This window comes from Triturus cristatus, chromosome 11, assembly GCF_964204655.1.
Source record: "Triturus cristatus chromosome 11, aTriCri1.1, whole genome shotgun sequence".
Lineage (NCBI taxonomy): Eukaryota > Metazoa > Chordata > Amphibia > Caudata > Salamandridae > Triturus > Triturus cristatus.
In genome coordinates, this window is record NC_140594.1 from 396,729,691 (window position 1) to 396,754,202 (window position 24,512).

A 24,512-nucleotide genomic window follows, 5' to 3' on the forward strand; every position below is an offset into this window, starting at 1 on the left:
GACACAGTTTTGGCACCTACTTAAATGGGGGAACAATCAACTGCAACAGATCCCATGCAATTATGTCGAACCTGAACAATGGGTGTCGTTTTTTGAAGCTCAGTTTAGGGCATCTAATAGTAGTGATGTGATTGTTCCACTCAGCTTATCTGTAGAACCACTGAACTTCACCTGCAGAGAGGTGGAGTCTGTGTTGAAAATAGTCCCAAGTGGAAGGGCCCCAGGGCCAGAATGCATCCCTGCAGATCTGTTCAAAGAAAATCAAGATTTATGGGTTCCCTATATACATCTACTAGCAAATGCTATAGCTAGTGGCGCCCCGCTCCCAGCATCCTGGTCACGTGCAGAGATTATACCAATTTATAAGAAGGGGGATCGCTCTGCACCTATAAATTATAGACCCATTAGTCTAATCGACGCTGTCCAAAAGATAGTGGCGAGATTAGTTCTGGGGAGGATCCAGGGATGGATAACTGAAGGGGATATTTTAACATTGTTACAGGCAGGGTTTCGGTCTCATATAGGGACTCTTGACCAGGCCTTCAGATTTGTGTTAATCTACTGGAAGGAGGTGGTTTTAGGGGGGGGGGGAGCTTGCTTTTTGCGGAGTTTGTGGATCTAAAATCCGCCTTTGATCTCGTTCCAAGGGAGAAACTGCGGAGGGCATTATTGAAAATGGGGATGCCTCACTGTCTGGTTGCTATTTTGGTCAAACTACATGAACGTACATACGCGCAGGTTCGATGGGGCAAACCAGGTGAAACCACAGAAAGGTTTAAGGTTAGTAAAGGGGTTCGTCAGGGGTGCGTGCTGGCTCCCACCCTGTTTTCCTTATTTATAAACGGGGTGGTTCAGTACTTTGAAAATCACCCAACTGATGCCTAAAACATTGGCTGGTATGAAAGTACCACTGCTCATGTTCGCGGACGATACCTTGCTTATTTCTAAAACAAGACAGGGTCTACAGCTGGCTCTGTCCCGCTTCGAGGTGTTCTGCCGCACACATGAGCTGGTGGTCAATGTAGGGAAGACAAAGTTTATGGTGCTCCATAGGTCCAAGCCAGTCAAGGCGAGTGTTTATATGGACGGCGCCTTATTGGAGCAGCCAGATGTCTTTACCTACCTGGGCGTTACATTTAATGATAAACTAAGTTGGAAGGTCCAAGTGGAAATGCTAGCACTAAAGCATGCCCAGCTGGCCGGTGCCCTGGTAAAGGAGCATAGGCTGTCTTTAACTAAACCTATAGCCCCTATTGTTAAGATATATACAACCAAAATTAGTCCAGCCATACTATATGGTGCTGAAATTTGGGGTTTTAGTAATTTATCTTCACTTTCTACAGCCCAAAATAAGTTTATGAGATTGTTAATAGGATTGCCACAATCGTCCCCCCTTTTACCACTGTTTCTTGACCTCGGCTGTCACGCATTCGCAGATGTAGCACGATATAGGCCACTCGCTTTCTGGAGGCGTCTCTGGACCACCCCGGAACTTTTTTTGTACGCTAAGGCTTTATTGGAAGTGAGGGGGATGAGTCGATCACATAAGATCCCATGGTTGTCTGCAATACTGTCCTTGCTGGTTGATATGGGGATGAAGAATCTATGGGAAAACCCAGATGCTGCAGAATTTCCCCCGAAAAGGTCCTTTAAAGCAGCTTACTGGGAGGTGGTTAAAATCAAGAGATTCTCCTCCCATATCTCCCAGTCACTGTCTAGGGATTTTCTCGAATTAAAGGATGAAACTCTCTTGGAAGGATACTGGGTTCTTATTACGAAGCCCCATGACCGCAAATTGTACCACCAGTTTAGGATAGGTACTCTACCCCTACGCAGGTTTACAAGTAAATGGAATTCTACAAGTAGTGATAAGTGCGCATTTTGTCATGATCTTAGCGAAAGTATTGATCATTTTTTGTTTGTTTGCCCTGGTAATCACCAGCCGAGGAGCATCTGGTTGAAACCAGTATGCGTGGCTTTGAATACAAGATCGGCAATGGTTGCTAAGAGAATACTGAAATCAGACACTAAAAACCTTGTCGTAATTGGTGTAACAAAGTTTTTGAGCTGGGTATGGGCTTTACGTCATAAAAAGGGGGGGGGGGGAAAGTAGCTGGTCAATGATGAAACTTGGGACCTCTTAGCAGCGGGTAAAGTTTGAACATTAACTTCTGTGTGGTTTACAAGTTGATTAACCCCTGTAAATTAATCGATGAAGATTAAGACTTTTTGCTGAGCTATATATTTAATCTTTTTTAAAATACTTTTTAACATGTATTTATTTATATATTAACCTATTATTTATTGTTGCTGTGATATAGTTTAAGTCTTAGATTTAGCATATGATGGTGTATTTTAAAAAGGATGAAATCTGTTTTATCTTTGGAAACTCTTGTCTTTTATGATGAAAAATCGCAATAAAGACTTAATGAACTGAACTGCATAAACATCTGATGAACAATATTTATCTATATGGTCAGGGCAGTGCACGTCAATGTCTGTCCCGGTTTTTGTGATGAAAATCTGGTCACCCTATGCCGGATGCTGGACAGCTATGCACAGGCTGCTAGTCTGAAGCCGGTATATTTTCTATACATGAGGCATTCTGTCTCCTACTCTCCGTCAGGTTGCAACAGTTGCTTGAGTATTATCTCCACAAAGCCATGGAAAAAAAGAACCATAGTAGAAAGATGAAGGGGATGAGATTGTCATCTGTGGGCAGTGGCCGTACTCTATCTTGCAACCATTATTTCTAGAAAAATTCTTGTTTGCGAATAGATACGGGCAACCTGAGTGATGGGTGGAATCATAGCATTTGCAAAGCATGGACCATGCACACACGTTGGGACAATCAAAATTAGTATTGCAAAACATATACTCTTAGTCTAAATAAACATAAGGGACCCTGTTTTTCCTAAGCCTCCCACCAGGTCTTGCACAGACTAGGGCCAAAGAGAGACTGTGCGTCAGATTATGTGTACAGCGGTCCATTGGCCACCACACTGCGGGACTGGCTGCAGTATTACAACTGCAGCGGTCGGATCACCACAAGACCACCGGTATTAGTGGGATCAAAGATCCCGCTGGGCCGGCTGTCTTTCACAAGCCGGAAGATGCTGGCAGTGCTGTAGCCACATGTAGTCCCTCCTTGGATTTGCGCCCCCTTCCTGCATGGTGTGGTATATATGCCACGCCGTGAATGAATCTGCAGTCAGTATCAGTCTGCATGATAGGCTTTTCTATGAGCCTAGCAGACTGCCGCCATCGGACCACTGCAGGACCGCTTGCCAGACCATGATTTAAATCCTAATCTGGCAGGCGGTCACACCACGGCTTTGGCGGTTCTACTGCAGACGGCACGTTGCACTGTCCACTGTAGGACCGCCAAACTCGTAATCTGGCCCTTAGTCCTTGAGACTACAAGACAGGGAGACCAATGGAGAATCTCCTGACTCAAAGTGAACCAAATGTGTGTTCTTTAGGAATGCTAATTGCCTTTCAGGGAGTCCCAATGCTTCAGGGACTGTTGTCAAAAAGCAAAAAGACATAGGAACCTTCATTGGCAATAGAAAAAATGCAAAATTAGCACTGAGGCACAGGTCATTGGAGGCTCTCATCCCTACAGCATGCATGTCATAAAAAACTAAAACAGAAATGTAGTCATATTCAGAGTAAACAGGCCAGTTGGCAAATTTGGTAAGCTAAAGGAAAGCATGTGTTCTATAAATTGTGAGCCAAAACATGTTGAATAAGAAACTACATTTTTGGATCTCATTACAGATTGATCCCTTTTTGACCATCCATCACATCACTTCTTCAATAAATTCGGAAATGGACATTTTTTTGTGTGGAAAATTTGGTGAGAACTATGTAGATGAGGCCCAACTATTAGGTCTCTTGGAGTAGCCTCACAGATCAAATGTAAGATGTAATCATATAATAAGTCAACATTTTGTTTAGAACCCTAACAGGGCTTATTGAGCTTTCTTTCTGGGGCCAATGAAATTTGAGTATGGTTTTAATATTTACCTGTTTATTTCCAAACCCTATTTGTGGTTCACTTAGCATCCTTCTTGTCTGTGCTTTGGTGCAGCGGGGACTGGTCTGGAGCTGGTTGATCTGGAGATCCCTAAGCTATGTCAGCAAGGCCCTCAATACTGGTGCCAGAGTGACGAGACAGCCTCATTATGCATGAAAGAAGATTTCTGCATGGAGCTCTGGCAGAATGCTGCTGCCGAGGTAAGTGTTTCAAAAAAAGATTATCTCCTTGACATTTTTTTCTGTTGGTACTTGGGTTGTTTTTAGCTATATGTTAGATTATTTTAATTAATACAAAATAATGATACACGCTAGTGATCCTCCCATCATGCTGGCTTACCTCACAGCGCTGTAGGAAACCAAGGTCACAGTGGCTGCGGCTTCGAGCATCTGGAATCTGACACTGGCAGAGCAAACTTCATCCGGTTTAGGCAACACCATCACAACACACTGCTCTTGGTAGCAGAACGGGAATTGGCAGCAGCGAACCATTCTAAACACGGACGATTACAACACACATAACAAAACTATATGATTAAAATCAGGACATTAACCACACCCACACAACTCAATGAGACAGAATCCTCAACACTTGAGTGTGAATGTTCTTGAACTCCTACAGTGCTGCAAGTGTATGAGGATGAAAATGGACAACTATACAAGCAAATCTGTTGCGAACCCCACGTCTCGGGGGCAGACCCTCGTGGAGGAATGAGACACAGCATATGCTCTTCAGAGAATAGGAGAATGGATAGGTGTCTCTCATACTTCACCACAACAAGTTACTCTCATATAGATAACAAATGTTAGGAGTGAGAAAGCCCTGAGAGTAACTCTTATCTACAGGGAAGCATTGTATATAGGTATGGATCCCCATTCTGGCACCTGGAGACAGTAGAAATGCACAGTTGTTGAAATTTCACATAAAAGGTTATTTATTATGCAGAATTCGTACAACAAGTTTATGTAACAGAATGGCGGTAATTATTACGATAATCTCAGTAGTCATGTTACGAAACAAGGTGAATATGAGAAATACTTCAAACATTGAACGCTCCTGCTCTCTTCATTAGAGCAGTCTAGTCCCTACCTAATATTAACATATATATCATCAGGCTTGTGGTTATTGCATTGGCTGAATGGTAATTAGAATTCTATAACTATTACTATAACAAGTCACTCAAGTATCCCCGCATACCTCAAAAAGCTGTTGGGTCCGCAGCCAGATAGCAGTGCTTCGACATCAGCTATGAAAATAAATGTGACCTTGCACACACTGTTAACATTGCTATTCCCAAAAATAATTTTCTAGGCTGTAAGCCTAACACACACAAACACACACACTGACACACACAGTAAAGAGTTAATTCTCTCATGCTGGCATACAATCAGGCCTGACTTGTATGTAACATGTATGTATTACCAGGAACGCCCTGCCACACATGACAAATCAATGTAACATTACAAAGCATTTTAGCACATGCTGCAGAGCAGCATTCTGCTCTGTTGCCCATTGCCCACACTATGGTCCTACTCGGGGGCATGACCAGCTGCTGCACATGATAGTTTAAATTGATGTTTTAATGTATGCTTTCTCTGCGTTACTTCTAAAATGTCAGGGGGCCTAACTGTAGACAACCCAATTGCTATATGAACTCTAATGTAATCTGAGAAGTATCTTGTTCTGTTAAATTCAACTTTGTTTTTAAAAAAATGCAACTTCCTATTAACCCTCTCAGGCCCCTGCCCTATTGACTCTTGGATTGTGCCGTCACTCACAAAAGAAGTGGCTGAGTGACACACTGGAAGGCCTTTGTTTTGATAAAAATGGTACCCAATCAATCAATCAATGAGGTTTTTTTTAAAGCGCGCTACTCACCCGTGAGGGTGTGAAGAAGCTGGGGGTGGGGTGCAGCTCCGGTCATAAACTCACTTTATTATTATTGTTTTATTGAAAAAGAATATAGGAACATCCTATTATCATAGCAAGATAAACTAATAGGCAACTTACCTAGATTTTCTCCTGTGTAGTGTCCATAATATGATCCAACAGGCATTTAATTTACAGTCCAAGCACGCTTTTTTCTTCTTTATTCTAGCTCTGCCCCTCTTGTCCACCCACCAACTTCTTACAAGTTGTTACTCAATATCCTGGAATTTGGGGATTGCTGATTTTAGATTTCATGTCTGTCATTCTCCTAGCAAGTGGAAGGTTTTCTCCCACATTTAGTGCAACTTTGAAATTTGTGACATGTCCTGTCTACTGCCAGTTGGTCTTATGGTGGACAAATATATCAAATATCAGAGGAGCCTGAAATGAGCCCCTAAAGATTGTGGCAGGCTTCTTGTTGGCAAAGGTACGGAATGGGTACTTCCTGATCATTAAATTATACTTAATTTTGACAAAAATGAAAAATATATTTTCAAATTGAAAATGTGTAAAACTAAAAAGAGATTAAATGTTATCAAGCAAAAAAAAAAAAAACTACCTTTGCTCTTGTTGTCTATTTGTTATAACTCAGGACCCCAGGTTATTCACTGTTACCCTCTATAATTCTATATGTAATAATTATGGCCCCCTGTTTTCCATCATTACTGCTTTTTACAGATAAATAGAGACAGAAAAACATTTATTTCCATATCTGTATTCCTTTTAAATGTGGAAAAATACAGAAATAGGGTTGCTTTTTGAGTTATTCTAAATACTGTCTGCCTTGACTACCAGGCAATAGCTGTGTGGATTGATAGGTAAGGGGGTTAAAAAGAAAGGATTTTTAGAAAAAAGGCTTAAACAGCAGTAGATATGCACAAGGCTGATACTGAAATTAGCATATTTTCTTTTAAGTGCATTGATTTATCTTCTGCTGGTGTTGATAGCATTGAAACCTGACAGGCATTTAAGCATGAGTGCGGATTTATCGGTTAATACTAATTTCAGTTACATTTTTTACAAAACCCAAAATAAATATGGATAAATACAGATAAGATTAGCAAAATTATCTACTGGCGGTCGCCAGTAGATAGTTATAGTTAGGACCCTGTTTCCATAGGAAATCCGCAACATTCTATTTGGAATAACTTTGGCGCCGGTCGACGAATCCTCGCGAAATTTTCAAAATAGGTGGGGCGCTACGCTCCGCTCCTACCCTGAAAGTCTCGGGGGATTCGTCAAGCGGGGGCTGAGAAAAAAGGGGGGTCCCAAAACGCGTTTTTCCCATGCATTTTTCCATAGGACCTTTAGACACAGCTACAGCCCGAACGGCCGAACAGAGTTACTTGAAATTTGGCAGAGAGGTAGTCCTCAGGTCAAGGAAGTGCCTTTTGTAGGTCTGGTGTAAATCTGTTCAGTAGATCCTGAGAAAATAGCATTTAAATCAATATATATATCTGAGCCAGCTTACGGTGCGCTTACCGTGCGCTTACTGTAAGCTTACCGTACGCGTACGGTGACGTGCGCGAGCGCGATTCTGATTGGCTGTTAGATCTTAGTAAACATTCGAATCGGTCGAAACCAGGAAGCGGCGGCCGCCATTTTCTCTCTCGCACTCTGAGGGGGGGTGGAAAAACAAAGGCCAAAAACATGTAAAGGGGTTGTTGTGACAGGTCCTAACCACCTAGCCTTGATGATGGTGTCCCCAAAGAACCCCCAAGGCCAAAAAGTCAATTTTTTTGGGGGGGGAAAAATCGCCGATTACGCTTACCGTACGAGTACGGTAAAAATAAGTAAAAAAAAAAAATCATCCATACTCTCCCCACCCCGTGTGCCAATTGCGCCCGAAGGGCACCATTTGTGCATGGCATATGTTATAGACAAAAAAATTAAAAGATAACCTTTCACAACGAAGCGCATAATATGTCCTCCATGTGCGCACGGTGCGCGAAGCGCATCGTGCGTACATGGCCCATCCAGCGTAACGTGCGCAATTGGCACACGGGGTGGGGAGAGTATGGATGATTTGTTTTTTTTTTTACTTATTTTTACCGTACTCGTACGGTAAGCGTAATCGGCGATTTTTCCCCCCCCCCAAAAAAATGACTTTTTGGCCTTGGGGGTTCTTTGGGGACACCATCATCAAGGCTAGGTGGTTAGGACCTGTCACAACAACCCCTTTACATGTTTTTGGCCTTTGTTTTTCCACCCCCCCTCAGAGTGCGAGAGAGAAAATGGCGGCCGCCGCTTCCTGGTTTCGACCGATTCGAATGTTTACTAAGATCTAACAGCCAATCAGAATCGCGCTGGAAATTTTACTGATAAAAAAACCAATGAAATTCCCCCGTATGTGTCTTTATGAAAAAAAAATATTTGTAATATATGTATAGCTAAAATTTAATGGAAGAAGACATGGGCAAATAAGTGTCTAAATACAGTATTAGCATCAGCAGAGGATTGCGGTCGCTTGAGTTATAGTTGCCTGCACTAACTATAACGGGGGAATTTCATTGGTTTTTTATCAGTAAAATGTCCAGCTAACTATAACATGTGTGAAACCTATGGTTTTTTCAGTGAATTTGCAAGGTTTTTTAAATGCTAATTCCTAACTATAACGTGTGTGAAACCTATGGTTTTTTCAGTGAATATAAATATGGATGAATACAGATGGAAATGTAAAAAACATAAATAGCATAATCCCGGGAGCCCTAAAAACTAATTAACATTCTATTTGGGATTGCAGTAAACTATTGATTCCAAACTAAAGTGGAGCTAAAGAAAACCATTTTTACTGTTCGCTGTCCATCTTCAATATTTCCTCTACCCACGGTTTCTTAGCTGCTTGCTTCTTGTTGTATTGTGGGAGATTCCTACTTGTGGAGTGTGGTGTTGCTCCTTTCAACTTCACTTTGCACCTCCTTCATCTGTTTAATTGTTTTAATTTACTTAACTTTTCACTGAATCTCCACTGTCTGGGCTCCAAAGTAGTCGACACAGAAAACATGCTCCAGCAATGGTACACTTACAGAGGAGCCCCGTCTTTTATTTTTTTTTGCCTAATTGTTGTTACAGTACTTATTATTTAATTGATTACAATATGGTTTGACTTTTTTTTTTTTATACCTAACCTGGGATTTCACCCTATGTCCTGTTTCATTTTTCCCTGTACTTCGTTATTTTTCATGAAAATGGTTTGTCTATGGAAATCATTTAGTGAGAAAATTGGTTATTATTTAAGGAGGATGTGAGTCGTTCCTAAGTAATAAGTCCCAAAATCCTGTCAGATAAAAAAAACAGCTTCAATTTTTTAAAACTGTCCCCAACCATTGTAGCTGTGGCACAGAACTAACAGGCTTAATTTTGAAAATTGTGCAAGCATTTTGCAACACTAATAGAGTTAAAAAGTCTAAACACAACATAACCCAAAAAATCTCACAGCCAATTTCTAAGGATTATGAAAATTAATAATAAGAAAAAATAAACCACAACCACTAAAATCCTGTTTTTGGGGCAGGAGATATGATTTAAAAATATTTTAAGACAAAAAAGCACCACAAACAGTAAAGTGCTCATCAGAAATCACAGTTCCTGGTTGACTGGGACCTAGGCGCAGTTTCAGGCTGATTGTGATGAAGCCAATCGGGTCAGCATGGTCAAAGTTTTTACTTTCTAACTTGGCCAATTTTGCCATGTTTTATGTGTCAGAGCACATACACTCGAGAGTGAGCAGTAGTGCCTTACTACACAGAGCTATGGTTGCGCGAGTTCAAGTACCAGGTCTACTTTGTGAAGGGTGACTGCCCTCTAGTTACCATGTTTTCTTGAAAGAGGCGATGTTGAACGGCGTGGAAACCCCTGCGCCGGGAGGCTGCCTGCGGGAGCTACGGCGTTTCGTGAAGCGACGTTTTCTACAGGAGCCCTGTACAAATTGAAATTAGTATGGGGTTACTGCACTGACCTTGCTGGGAGTGCTGCTTCTGTTTGCCTGTCCGTTTTCTGGCCCCTTCGCCATGCCTCGCGGCCCCCGCTTCGCGGGAGCCGCTCGCAGGCAAGAGACCTTGTTGGGGATCCAGCTCTTGGGTTTCCTCTCGTGCATTGGAGCACCAACGCGCCTTCAGGGACATCACAGCTGACACCAAGGACAGAGGCGGGACTGCGAGGACCAGCGTGCTCAGCGGCGCTGATTGGCCGCAGCTGGTCCTCTTCCCGCCCCCTCCACCCGTTAAAATCACCGCGGAGTGGGAGCTACTTGGGTTACTGCACTGACCTTGCTGGGAGTGCTGCTTCTGTTTGCCTGTCCGTTTTCTGGCCACTTCGCCACGCCTCGCGGCCCCCGCTTCGCGGGAGCCGCTCGCAGGCAAGAGACCTTGTTGGGGATCCAGCCCTTGGGTTTCCTCTCGTGCATTGGAGCACCAACGCGCCTTCAGGGACATCACAGCTGACACCAAGGACAGAGGCGGGACTGCGAGGACCAGCGTGCTCAGCGGCGCTGATCGGCCGCAGCTGGTCCTCTTCCCGCCCCCTCCACCTGTTCTTCTCCCTGATAATCAGTGATAGCAACGCGCACGCGGGACGCGCGCGGGGCAAAGGCCGGGGCTAAGACTGGGCAAAGACAGGGCCGTTTTAGGCCGTTATAGACCGATTAAGACCGGACCGGGCCATCCCTCTTGGTTTTTTATTTGAGTTGTCTAGTTGCGCTTGTGTTTTAATTCTAAACAACCTATAGTTTAAATAATGTCTGCCCGTGAAGCTAGGAGTAAGTCTACCAAATCCGTGAAAAAGGCTACAGGGACCCTGGATGATTTTATCACAAGGACTAGCCTTTCAATTGATAATGAGATTACCAAACTCCAGCACAGAGTATCGTTGGAGCTGGAGTCTGCAAGGAGGCTCTCTACCGAACTAGCACTAGGGAAAAAATCCTCTCTAGGTAGTATTGCCTTCTCAAAAACCCCTGAGCGCACTATTGGCCCCACACCAATTATTACCTTGGTCGAGGTTCACTCTACTGCTGAGGAAACAACTCCCTCTATTAACCAAGATTTTGTTCCCTCGGGCCCCTCTGTCAGTGTTGTATCTGAAAGCTTTCCATCTTCGGATCCACTGATAGGGAATATCGTGGGTAGTAAAAATGGTGAGAAGCAAAAGGTATTGGTGGAAACAGACCCGATTAAAAGCCAGGTGCCTGTTAAGACATCATTAAAACATAAGAGAAAACAGAAACATATATCTGCGTATGCTAGAAAAAAGGCGAAGGTAGCCTTTAGTCAAAATATTATAGGGGGGGCCCCGCAAACACTCAATGTAAGTATTGCTAATAATATGTCTGACCAAGCGCCTCTAACGGCTCAAAGTGTCAATGCTAGTACAGATGAGCAAAACTCGGTCATATTGACTGACCACTCTGTCAATGAGGGCCAGAGAAATTCTTTGAACATGATAGGACAGGAAGAGGGAAGGGAAGAGTTTTTAAAACTGGTATGGGACACGCTTAAGAAACTACTCAGGCCATTAGAAGTGAGGTTAACTGGCATTGAGAATCAGTTGCTTGAGGTAGAAAAAAGTGTTATTACACTATCTAGCTTAAGTCTCAATTGCACTGATGTACCCATAGTGTCTATGCAAGCACCAGCTACTGCTCCTGTGATACCTCTGAATAAAAATCCAGCTAGCATACAGCAGCAAAAGGAGGAAATAGTTAAAAGAACAAATAAAACATCGATAACAAATACATTAGTCACATCAAATATAATTCCCTCGACCTCGTCATCTGCAAATACCTCTAATAAATCTTTGCTGAAGGGTCATGTTCAAAGCAAAACGCCTCAATTACTAAATGTTGCTACTATCCATTCTCCTGTCCCCAACACATCTGTTCCACAGAAACCCACATCTAATCTACCTGTCAGCAATAAATCCTTGACCGATAGATCTTTTGCCAATGTTCCTAATAAGCCAAACTATCAATCTGGCCATGCTTATAACAACTTTAAAGGAGGGTATATAGATTTACCACCTGACGCAAGCCCATTTGTAATTGTTCTTACAGGGGTACCTGAATTAGAAAACCAATATGAGGAGAACTTTCAATCTCTAAAAAATAAAGTGATCTATTGGTTAAATTCGAATAAACCCACTCCGAATCATATGAAAAGTAAAATCCTCATGGTTCGTAGGGTGCCGTGGGTAGGACCCATGGCTAAATCAATTATGGGTGACTGTATAGTCATTTCTTTTGAGGAACCCCATAGTGTTGAACAGATTTGCAAATGGAAATCATATGGAGATACACCACCCATTGAAGCCAGGCCTCTATCGTTTTTTTACCCCCCACCGAGGCCCATACAATATGGGTCCAATTGGAACACTGTCAAACAGTGTCACGGCTATGTACCCAACTTGGCTAGACAGGCAGATCGAAATATGTGGTCTGGTTTTCCCACTTTTAACAGGTTCAGTTGTCTAGATGCTGTCGATTGACTTGGGACTATGCCAGATTGTATTCACAAGTTATATGACACCTACTGTACACTAGGTAATAAGTCTTATCACCACCAGAGCAAGGAAAGGTCTCTAGCAGCTGATAAAGTATGTCACGATCTGGATGTGGGTTGCCTAGATGGGGGAACCAATACCATAGTAAGAGATGTGGTCATTGAGACAGAGAATCAAACTGCCGACATACAGTTAGGTAATGTTCATCATCAGTCGGTACTTATGCCGGCTTTTGATAACCAAACCTGTTCCAGTAATAGACTGACCCCACGTTTTCTCTTTTTGTCTTGGAACATTGCTGGTGTTGGTAAAAATCTTAAGGATCCTGAATGGGCTGATTATGTTGATACTAGTGACCTTTGTTTATTGCAAGAAACATGGGCAATAGATGTTCCACATAGAGTCGGATACAAAACCTATGGCACTGAGGCAGTTCAGTCTGATAGGGGGAGACCGTCAGGGGGGTTGATCATATGGCTTAAAATCACCTTGGTTATGAGGGTTGAAGTTATAGAGACAGGAACACCTGATATTCTGGCCCTAAAAATTGTACCCCCAAATGGAAATGAATGTTATATTGTCAACGTCTACAATAGACCACTTGCCCATTCCAAGGTCTCACCTACTTTGGAAACACTGGATCTCTTTTTGAAAAAGGTGGTTGGAGATACCCCGGTAATTTTGGGAGGCGACCTAAACTGTAATTTCGAACCGGTTTCTGGTATTAATGACGTCTTTGAGGATGAGGACCAGGTGTACAAAATTCCCCAGCTTGAAACCTCAAACTTTGTTAAGTGTTCCACTTTGGCTGTTCAACTGCTTAGGTTAACGGCAGATCATGGTCTTAGAGCATGTAACGGCCGCCTCCCTTCGGACCTGACAAAACAACCAACTTTTGAGAAATCCAATAGTAATCTAGATTTCATACTTGTTTCACTTAACCTTTGGCATTATTTGATTGATTTAAAAGTGGCAAGTAGGGAGGAAAGTGATCACTACCCTTTAGAACTTTACATTGATATGCAAATGTTTAGTGATATTACTACCAACCTAGCTACTCTATCATCTGAGACCACCAATGGCAAAATGTGTGAGGATGTACATATAAATAATAATAGACGTGCAGTAAAATGGCCCTATATTTTGTCTGATGGTAAGGCCCTAGCATCGGTGTACTCTCTCTTTGGGGAAATGTTTGGACCTATAGCTGGACAATCTTTTCTACCTGTCCACTTTGATCACTTTATCGAACTGCACAATGTTTTCTTCAGTGAACTAAAAACTTGCTTGTCAAAAATGCCAAGGAAAAAGCAACAAAACATAAGAGTGGGAAGTCACGGAAAACTATGGTACGATCACTCATGTAGGTTGGCTAAGAGAAACCTCTTGCTTGCTATTAAAATCAAATCAAAAGAAGGAGTCAAACTTGCAAGGGAGGTATATAAGTGTGCCCAAAAAACATCAAAAAAACTATGGGAAGAGTCGATTTGGTCAGAAATGCTAGTTGCTGCAAAAACTAATGATAATGTTGGGTTTTGGAGGCTGGTGGCAAATGAGGGGCATGCAGGCAGAGCTGTAAAAGACACGTTTTTGGATGAAATGACATGGGTGACCCATTTCACATCCCTTTATAAACAATATGATGTTGATGACAATAATATATTATGGTGCCCCCCTCCCATTGAACCCCTTGACTTCACATTGGAGGAAACAATAAGGGCGATTAATGAACTAAAAAATAGTAAAGCACCAGGCCCTGACAAAATACCGGGGGATCTTTATAAACACGACATCGAAGTATGGGCTCCTTATGTAAATCGTTTATTTAATGTTCTGTCTACAAGCTGTCGCTTTCCAGATAGTTGGCGTGCAGCGGAAGTTGTGTTAATTTTTAAAAAGGGGAACAGATCGGTACCTTCAAACTATAGACCAATTAGTCTAATGGACACCCTGCAAAAACTCTATGCCAAACACTTACTGTTTCGGATTAATGATTGGCTGGAGGACTCAAAAATAATCTCTAAATTTCAAGCCGGCTTTAGGAGCAAGACTAGTACCATAGATCAAATATTCAGATTCTGTTGTTTGATCTGGAAGTACGTGCATATTAGGAAAGGTCATTTGTATGTAGCTTTCGTAGATCTGAGAGCCGCATTCGACCTTGTCCCTCGCAACTTGCTCTGGAGGACTTTAAGTGAAGTAGGCTTGCCAGGGTGTCTTTTGGCTCAAATAGTTGAGTTGCATGCTGGAAATTATGCAAACATCAGGTGGGGTCCAAATGGCGAACTGACACGTAACATCCCCATTGAACGTGGGGTTCGCCAAGGGTGTGTCTTGGCCCCTACCTTGTTTTCCTTGTTTGTTAATGATGCTCCCAACTATTTGAATGGTTGTACTAATGATTCCCCGCAGCTTAATGGAGAGAGGGTGCCTGCGTTGCTCTTTGCGGACGACACCATTCTTATATCCCAGACCAAGAAAGGACTTCAGGCACTCTTAAATTCCTTTAGCTGTTATTGCATGACCAAGGGTCTGGAAATAAATGCTGATAAAACGAAATGTATGGCATTAAACCCCAGCAAACCGGACAGAGGGTTTTTGATTTTGAATGGCCAGAAATTAGGAACTGTGGAAAACTTCTCCTATTTGGGCGTTGCACTAGATTCAAAACTAAGTTGGAAGGCCCAAGTTGAGAAAAGTAAGGTATCATATGCCCACAACGTTAAACCTATTATACGTAGACTGAACGCTAGCACAAGCAAGAGTGTAACCCCTGTCTTAGAGCTTTTTAAATTTAAAATTCAATCTGCAGTGTTGTATGGAGCAGAGATATGGGGACCTTGGGCCAGAGACAGCTTTCAGGGCTTGGATAATAAATTCATGAGAGCTATTGTTAGGGTCCCGAATAGTACACCTTTAATACCCCTCCAGCTCGATTTGAATTTTAAAAGAACAGATTACTTTGCCATTATAAGACCATTAATGTTTTGGGTTAGGTTATGGTCCACCCCAGAACTGCTCGAATACAGGAATGGCCTTCAAGAATTGTTGATTCTTGATTCTTTTAACTCTATTCAGTGGCTTGTGCATATTAAAAAATGGTTCATGCTTTTGGGATTATACTCAATGTGGGAGAATCCTGACAATTTACCGGCTTCTTCTAAATCTATAGTAAAACGAGCCTTTTGGTCCTACATGAGTGACAGGCTCGTACATGAAAGTAGAGTTGGGTCTCTAATTCAAGGTTTTTTATCCTTTAAGGACGAACCCCGCTTCGAATCCTTTTTGGATGAAATTGAGCCACCTATTGCAAAGTCCCTTTACTTGAAGTTTAGATATGGGATCCTTATGCTGAACTATAATACAGAACGCTGGTCACAGAAAAGACTGGGAGGCCTGAATGACAAAAGCGGGTGTTGTCCCATGTGCTTAAATTCCTGTACGGAGAATGAGGTTCACATGTTGTTTGGATGTAGTGCCTACCTGAAGGCTCGAAAGAAATTGCTAAAACCCATGTGTACTCTCCTAGGAACCAGATCCTGTTCTACAGCATACAGGATTATAAAAAGCAATACAACCCAGTTTATTGTATTTAGCACAAGCAGGTTCCTTTACTCTGTGTATATTATTCGCAGGAAACTTGGTCAGATACTCTGAGTAGGACCTCTGTATATGCTTATAAAAATCTGTTCCTAAAATGAAATGTGTTTTAAATTGAGGAGATGAAAATTTATTCTTGTATTACATTTTTAAACTTACTGTTTTAAAGTGTTGCTGCATGTGTGCTATTATGATTCTTTGTCTTTTTTATATACATGTGTCTTTTATGGCCAAATTGGCCGAAATAAAGAAATAAAGTACCAGGATGATCAGCCCTCAAAACATGGGGGGACCGAGCAAAAAGGGGCATGTTCTCGCACATTTGTATTTTGTGGACATGGTTTTCCAAGCCTTGGCATTTCTCCAAATGGAATGTAACTAGCCAGCAGTCGTTGTAGTGGAATTTTCCATTTCAGAGTTTTATCAGTTTGACGTAGGCCTGTGAAGCAACATGCTTATAGCGACAACCAACCTCATGGCAGCATTTCTATCCCCTTTTATTTAACTTACACCATTTATAAAAGAGACCAACCCTACGCGGACAAGTCAGCCCTGCTGCGAAGCTGCTAGGCCACATACTCTATGGAATAAAACATCTCCAGATTAATGTTTTTGATAGTGAAAATACAGTCTTGAAGAGTTTATTAGATATTTCCATCGCAATATTTCCCTCTTTTCTCCAACTCTACTAGCCATGTAGAAGTTCTGTCTGGCATGGGTTTCAATTGGCTTTGCCAGCTTTTCAGAATTACCAATCTGACTTGTGACTAACTCTACTATTGCTGCCCATCTAGTCTCCAATAAACAGCCCCAGAATGCCACTGATTCTTCCTTCTCCTACCAAACCTAGTAAAGCTACTGGCATGACATACAGCTGATTTTTTCCCAGTCCTGGAGGCCTCTGATTGACACCAACCTGACAGAACTGACTGTCCCGAAAACCAAGAATTTTTGAGCCCCCAAGACAACATATACCTGAATTCTCCATCTTTAACATCCCATAGGGTGGTATTTTTACCGGTTGGAGGGGTTAGTACTCTCATACTTCTCATTATTTTTTTAGTTAGTAAATTCTGACCCACAGAAACACAGTTAACTAAAGAGTGACCTGCAGATATAGCAGATCTATAAACATTCACGGTTCTGTATGACAGGCCTGATGTAAACAATTCTGAAAGATAGTTAACGGCACGCACTAAATCAGTTGAAACGGGATCAAAACCTCGTTGAAGACACCAGCAAACCCATTTGTTCCATGCCAGTCGATATGCTTTCCTTGTGCCAGATGCCCATGACTCGGATATGAGTCTGAAAGCATCTGTCGAAATCCCTGGGATTCGCCACTGTCTCCTGCTCAGCAGTAACAATGAAGAGAATATAGAACTCAAACAACATTCCAATACAGAATATAGGGCGTGAGCACACATCCATCTTCCTTCTTTGTTTAGACCAGTGCTGCGAAAAGGGAACATAACTTTGAAATGACGTGAAGAATTTTCTTAAAACAATCGAAATCCAAAGGGGACTTATTCTGAAAGAAAAGGTCAAAAGGAATAAACCCAGGGCGGGTTAATAAGAGGTGGGATAATCTTAGCCTCCGTATCCTTAATAAAGTCCAGATTTTCTGCCCACCAGGCTGTGAAAAATCATTACCCGGTGGCCAACATTATGCAAGTTTAAAGTGAATTAAGCACATTATCAATCACATTATTGATTGGTCTAAAATAACATTTTTTAAACATACTTTCATTTGACCAGTCAGCTGCTCTAAGAATATCTTGGAGCCCTCCACCTAACATAAAGGCTTTGGAAGCCAAAGCACCTCTGAGGGAGTGTGCACCGAAGATAGACACATCCACACCACTCTCATTCATCACTTCTTTCACCCATCTTGCAAGTTTTGGGTATGAGACAGCTTTATGAGGGGATCTGTGAAGTTGAGTTTCAATACCTCTCAAAGGGGCAGTCCTTTTTTCATACTCTAATAGGCACTTGACAACACGTAGACTTTCATTCAAAGAGAAGGAAGGGTAGAAGATTGAAGATGACAGTTTTTGTCCTTTTTTAAAGATAAAAACAAACTCCTTCAGGCTGATAATCTCTGCTAGTAATGTCCTAAAGCCTTAACATCTGACGTTTGTCTAAAAGAAACTAAGGAAAGTAAGACAGTAAGCTTATAAGAGATACGTTTAAGAGAGATGTTAATGTTATCACCCCAAGAGGATAAAACTTGTAAAACATTTCTTACGTCCCATAAGGCCGTGTATTTAGGAGTTGGAGGATTAAGAACCCTCATACTTCTCATAATTTTCTTTGTCAGAAGGTTTGTCCCACCGAGACACCATCAACTAAGGAATGACCCGCAGCTATCACTGATCTATAGACATTAACTGTTCTGTAAGATAGGCCAGAAGCGAAGAGTTCCGATAGAAAATTAACTACGTGAACTAAATCAGTTGAAACGGGATCGTAGTGTTGAATACACCAGCGAACCCATTTATTCCACGCCAGTTGATATACCTTTCTTGTTCCAGATGCCCAAGACTCAGATATGAGCTGGAAAGCACCTTGCGAAAGTCCTGAGATTTCCCATTGTCGCCTGAAATGTTCCATGCCGTCAAAACCAATAGGCCTTGGTCTATGAGAGGATGAGATTCGCCCTCTGAACCCAGAAGTATTTCCCTGAAAGGTGGTATGAGAATTGGGAAGTCTACAGACATCTCTAGAATAACTGGGAACCATGCCTGCGACCTCCAAAGAGGGGTTATCACTACCATGTTCTGCACGTAATGACGGGCATGCAAGAGAAGGCATGAAAGCATGACAAACAGCGGAAAGGCATATGGCTTTAAGCCCCGCCAGTCCTGGAGGAAGGTATCCACCCCCAAAGCTTGAGGATCCGGCTCCCAGCTGAAGAAGCTCTTCAACTGAGTATTCAACCTGTCCGCGAAAAGATCTGTCCCGAACAGGCCCTATCTGTCTTGAATTGCTATAAATACTCCTCTGTCTAGTTTCCAATTGCTGGAATCCTTGAAATTCCTTGAGAACCAATCTGCTACGCCATTGTTCTAACCAGGAATATGCTCTGCTGTAACTGAGAGTCCCTTGTTCAAACAATAGCTCCAAAACCCTTTCGCTATTTGCGTAAGACCCTTTGAGTGTTGTCCCCCCATCTTGTTGACGTATTTCTCTGCAGAAACATTGTCCATGCGCAGCATAATGCAGCATTTCACGGAATTCTGAGTGAAACCCGCCAGGAGTTCCAAGCAGTTGATGTGAAGATCCTCCTCGAGTTGTGTCCAACGACCCCCTATTGATGTGTCGCCACATGTGGCACCCCAACCTTCTAGGCTCGCATCTGATTCTATTACTAACTCTGGGGCTTCCTCAAAGATTGCCCTGCCATTCCAGGCTTCCGCGTTCTTGAGCCACCAAGTCAATTCCTTCTTGGAATCCTGATCTAGGCAAATCAATTGTGAGTAGGACAGATTGGTCTTGAGAGATTTTGCTTTCAGTCTCTGAAGGGCCCTGTAATGTAGAGGTCCCGGAAAAATTGCCAGGATGGTTGAAGAAAGAAGTCCCAGGATTCTTGCCAAAAGTTTCAATGGAAAGAATTCCATTGATAGCATTTTTCTGAGCTCTCTCCGAAGTTTCTGTATCTTTTCCCTTGGTAATTTCAATTCCGCATTCAGAGTGTTGACCATGAAACCCAGAATTTGCGTTTCTTGGTTTGGTATTATACAAGATTTCTTTGTGTTTATTACGAAGCCCTTGATGTTGAAGTAGGCGGATGGTAAGATCCGTGTGACGAGCTACCGTTGCTTTGGACTGACCCATTATAAGGATATCGTCCAGATTAATAATGAACCTTATGCCCCTTTCCCTTAGCCATGCTACTACCGGATGAAGTACCTTGGTGAAACACCAAGGGGCTGAAGAAAGGCCGAAGGGGAGGGTGCAAAATTCCCAAAGTTTTCCTTCCCATGTGAATTGCAGGAATTTCCTGTGTGGCTGCTAAATCGGGATGGTCAGGTAGGCATCCTTTAAATCTAGATGGGTTAACCAGTCTCCCTTTCTCAAAACATACCTCAGGAGGTATATTCCCTCCATTTTGAAGTGGTGGTATGTTACCCATTCGTTTAAGCTTTTCAGATTTAAAAGGTCTCTGTCCTTTGTCTTTCTTTTCTACTAGGAATATGTTGCTTACAAAGCCTCTTTGCAAGCTCTCTTTTATTGCCCTTTGGTTAACAGTTCTTTCACTTCTTGGGAGACTAGTTTCTTCTGTTGTTGAGAAAAGGTTATTTCTCAAGTTTTTTTGGTTTGGATGAGGGTATCTACAAACTTTATTTTGTAACCCTTGACTGTATCTAGAACCCATGGGTCTTGAGTTACCATAGTCCAATTCCCGGAGAAAAGGGCTAGTCTCCCTCCTACCTTTATAGGGGTATCTAAAGGGTCTTTCAAAGTTCTTACCTGTGGAGAAACCTCTGTTTCTTCTCTCTCCCCGAAATGGTCTTGTACGGTTTCTCTGCCTTTGTGGGAAGAAAGATTGGCCCCATAAAAGGATGTCTGCTAGAATTTAGAGGCTCGTCCCAGAAAGGGTCTTGAGGATGATTGTCCGCGGCCGGGGAACCAACCCCGTATTCGCCCGGCCCTTCCAAAAATGTTGTCTTGAAAAAATACTTTATGTTGCGTTGCGACTTTTGGATAGAGCTGAAGTCCCCAACGTATTTAGCCATATCCTGAATAAAATCCTCTCCAAAGATGAGTCCTTGACAAGAGGGGCCTCCATCTTTATTCGCTAGTTCAATTAGTTTTGGGTACATTTTTAGGAGAATTCCTTCTCTCCGTTCATTAGAAATAGCAGTATTAGCGTTGCCAATCAGGCAGATGGTCCTCTGGACCCAATGGCCTAACTCTTTCGGGTCAACAGGTATGCTACCAACGTAGGCATTTTCTGCTAGTTCAAAGATTTTGGTTAATGAGCTAATTGTGTCTAAGAGGCGATCCTGACACTATTTTAGGCTTTTGTCAATCCCTTTCCTAGGGTCTTTGGCACCCTTGGCTATAAAGGCCACAACTTTAGGGTCAAGTTCAGGGGTCATAGCGATTTTATCAGGAAGGGATGGGCGCGGGCGCTCAGACCTCAGTCTTGATCTGACCTCCTTAGGGATTTCTCTTCTTTGCTCATTAAAAGAGTCCATAGAATTGTCCATGGCCTTAAAGACCATTGATTCAAGCTTACCTTCAAGGTTGGAGTCTGGGTTAAGAGACATTGTAGGGGAATATAAATCAGTAATTAAATAAGAAATAATCTACTTTATGTCTATATTAATCCCCTTTTTTTTTTTTGAAATAAGGGCTCAAAGGATTAGGTAGGTAACAGTCTTTTTTTTTGTTTGATTTATGATTAATTGGTATAAAAAATAAGGTAGATGGGAAGGGATTAAATTTGGTTTGTGGCCGTAGCAAAAGAAGGTGGGAAGGGGTTAATATACTGGTTTTATGCTTGAGGAGAAGCCGGTCGCGTTGCATTGCATCAACAGCAGCAACTGCCAAGGGTTATCTGCTGTTGATATGGCAACCTCGTACGTCCTCTGCATGCGTGGTTGCTCCTTATGGCCTTTCCTTTAAGCCGTCTCCCCCGCGATGCGCAATAGAAAAGCGCACTGCGGTGGGGGAGTAAAGACATGATAAGAGGAGCGGGAAAGTGTGTTTAGGCCGCGGTCGCCGAAGGAAACAGAACAACATGACCGCGAAGGTTACAGGCAGAGAAGGGAAAACGGAGAAGAAATAGACACGTTCGGTTGCAGGCCTGGCTCGCACTCACAGCGCTGAAGAAATAGACACGTTAGGCTGCAGGCCTGGCTCGCGCACACAGCGCTGCCAGGCAATGGTAAGAGATCGTGTCTATTTCATGAATATTGAAAGAAAGGAATTAAGCGTCTGCTGGATTAATGAGCGCTGCATAAGCGAGATAAAGTCCCAGCATGGGAAGTTGAAAGAATGGTAAAGTACACATAGTTTTGAATAAGATGAAATACACACACAGTCTAGCTTTAAATAAAATGGCATGCAAGAAAAAACATTTTTAAAAAGGAGATATCACACAGTAGGATCAATAGGACCCAGTTATGTGAAAAGAGTACAAACAGCTAGAGAAATAAACTGTATAACACAAATGTAATGAGGGTAGTTATCTTGTTGAGCAGCAGCAACAAAGAAGGAAGATGGATGTGTGCTCACGCCCTATATACTGTATTGGAATGTTTTTTGAGTTCTATATTCTCTTCATTGTTACTGCTGAGCTGTGGCAATAAAGGAGATTTGCATAATCTTAGGCTCCGTATCCTTAATAAAATCCAGATTTTCTGCCCACCAGGCTGTAAAAAATCAAAATTCTCCTGCTTGCACAGCCTTTGAGAGGCACCCTAGTGTCATGTAACTGACTCTACCCCAGGCTTAAAGGTCCTTCAGTAGCAGCATCCTACGGGGAAAGCTCTCAGTTTTCCTGTAGACTGGTCGGCCTAGTGGGTAGTGAAAGCAGCGCCCCACCCCCAGTCCTGGGTCTGTAGAATGAACTCTTGTGCACTTTTATTATTATTTCATTTTGCCCCAGACGCTGATTGGCTCCGGTGCTGAAGAGTATGCTGGAGGTCTGAAGGAATGGAGGATGAATAACGGAACAAACCCGCTGGGTGGTGACTGGGGATTCCAGTGCACTGCCTGCAAATACGTATTCAGCTTTTTGAAGAAAAATGTGGCTAATGATCAGAGTGATGTGAGTTTTAAAGCATGAGGCTGTGCGTGAAGTCCCCAAGTCCCCTCAAAAGCCCCTGAATGTATCCCATCCCTGAGTCACGCAGGCCTCGGGGTGACTGGCCCTGTATTCCTTGTGGACCCAGCACAAGGATTTTTGTGGGGTTTGGAAAGACACATTTCAAAGTTTTTTGTGTGAACCCCTTTCTGAAAAAGAGTGTTTTTTTGACATCATGAGGGCTTTGATTAGTAGTAGACTTTCGAACAGAGAGCCCCAAATATGTCCTTCCCAGGGCCCCAAAAATTGTTAAAACAATACTAGTTCCATGTGTGTGTCCAGCTTTCGCAGTGACTAGCTCAATAGCTGTGCTCCGACCCTGTCAGCCATACAGCCCTATAGGATATAGGGCTTAGATTCAGTACCCCTGGACCTTGGGCTCATACAGTCTAAGAAGGCAGGCTCTGTTCACCTATATCAACCCAGAAGCAGCCTTGTTCTAGAGGTGGCGTTGTAACCCAGCGCCAGTCACTTCAGCAATTCAGCCCAGGGTCTGCCTCCCTTCTCTCAATCTTAGCCCCATCCCTTTCAGGGTGCAATAAATAAAATTCATATTTCACAAATAAACACATGCATTTGATTAAACCCACCTTTTGTTTTCTGTCTCCTTGTACCCCCGACTCCCCCTCACCTGCTGCAGGAAGAGATCAGTAGGGCACTGGACGGTTTGTGCAACACAGTATTTTCTTTAATAAGGACGCCCTGCAAAATGGGGATCAGGAGATTCAAGACAGCAATTATGAAGGCTTTCGAGGCCCACCAAGATTCAGCAACATTCTGTGCCAACATGCAGCTGTGCAGCAGAGCAGGTGAGGATCATTCAGGGGCCTTAGATGTGATTCTCCTCCAGGAGTCACAGGTGGGTTATACAAAACATTGACCAGGTGGATAGTGCCCTAAGCCGATGTCTCTGAGGCAACAGGTGCCTGTTCTTTCGCTCAATTTCTAGGCATGCTAACAACGACTTAAGGATGATGACAGAGGTAGGTGCAGTGTGCGCAAGTATCTACTCCGTTTTGTTAAGCAATGCAAAACCTCTGGGTTCTGATGACATTCTCAAACCGCTTGACTTTTGGCCATGTGGCTTATGAAGGGCTTTAAGTGGGATGAAAAAAGTAGGGTGTCAATATATGGGGCATGGCCTATATAATTTCTGATCATGGGTTAAGCATGTGAACTAATTTTCTGTGTGCTCCCCAACAGTATTTTGGTTCCTCTCTGAGCTTTCTGTTATTGCTTCCAGATATATATCACAACAACTATATACACCTAAAATCAGCCAGGGTTATTGGCTTTGTCAATGGTTGGTAGCTGTTGAAATTAAACAAGTAATTGATATTGAAAATATTTCAATTCTGTAATCGTGAGACTGTGAATTAAACATTATTAAGGCCTAACAATAGTAACACATAACATTTTTATATCAATGAAAACATATTAAAATACGATATTTGTAACCACTATATTAGTGAAAACTATATGAAAAGCATCAATATTATTTACAACTATATTACTTACCTCAAAAAACGACATTCTTGTCAACGATATTTGTGCATCATGATATTACTGTGTCACGATATTTAATTTATGATATTTCTGTGTCCCAATATTTTTCAACCAAATTTTGCCCAA

At 42.5% G+C, this 24,512-nt stretch overlaps 1 protein-coding gene across 1 annotated transcript; it reads left to right on the forward strand.

Moving 5' to 3' along the window:
* Nucleotides 1-898: 898 nt before the first annotated feature.
* Nucleotides 899-23,760, forward strand: LOC146784280 (uncharacterized). Its single transcript, XM_085632921.1, has 4 exons — nt 899-1,210; nt 4,066-4,239; nt 22,683-22,844; nt 23,521-23,760. The coding sequence occupies exons 1-4, from the start codon at nt 899-901 to the stop codon at nt 23,758-23,760; spliced, it is 888 nt and encodes a 295-aa protein (XP_085489047.1).
* Nucleotides 23,761-24,512: the final 752 nt, after the last annotated feature.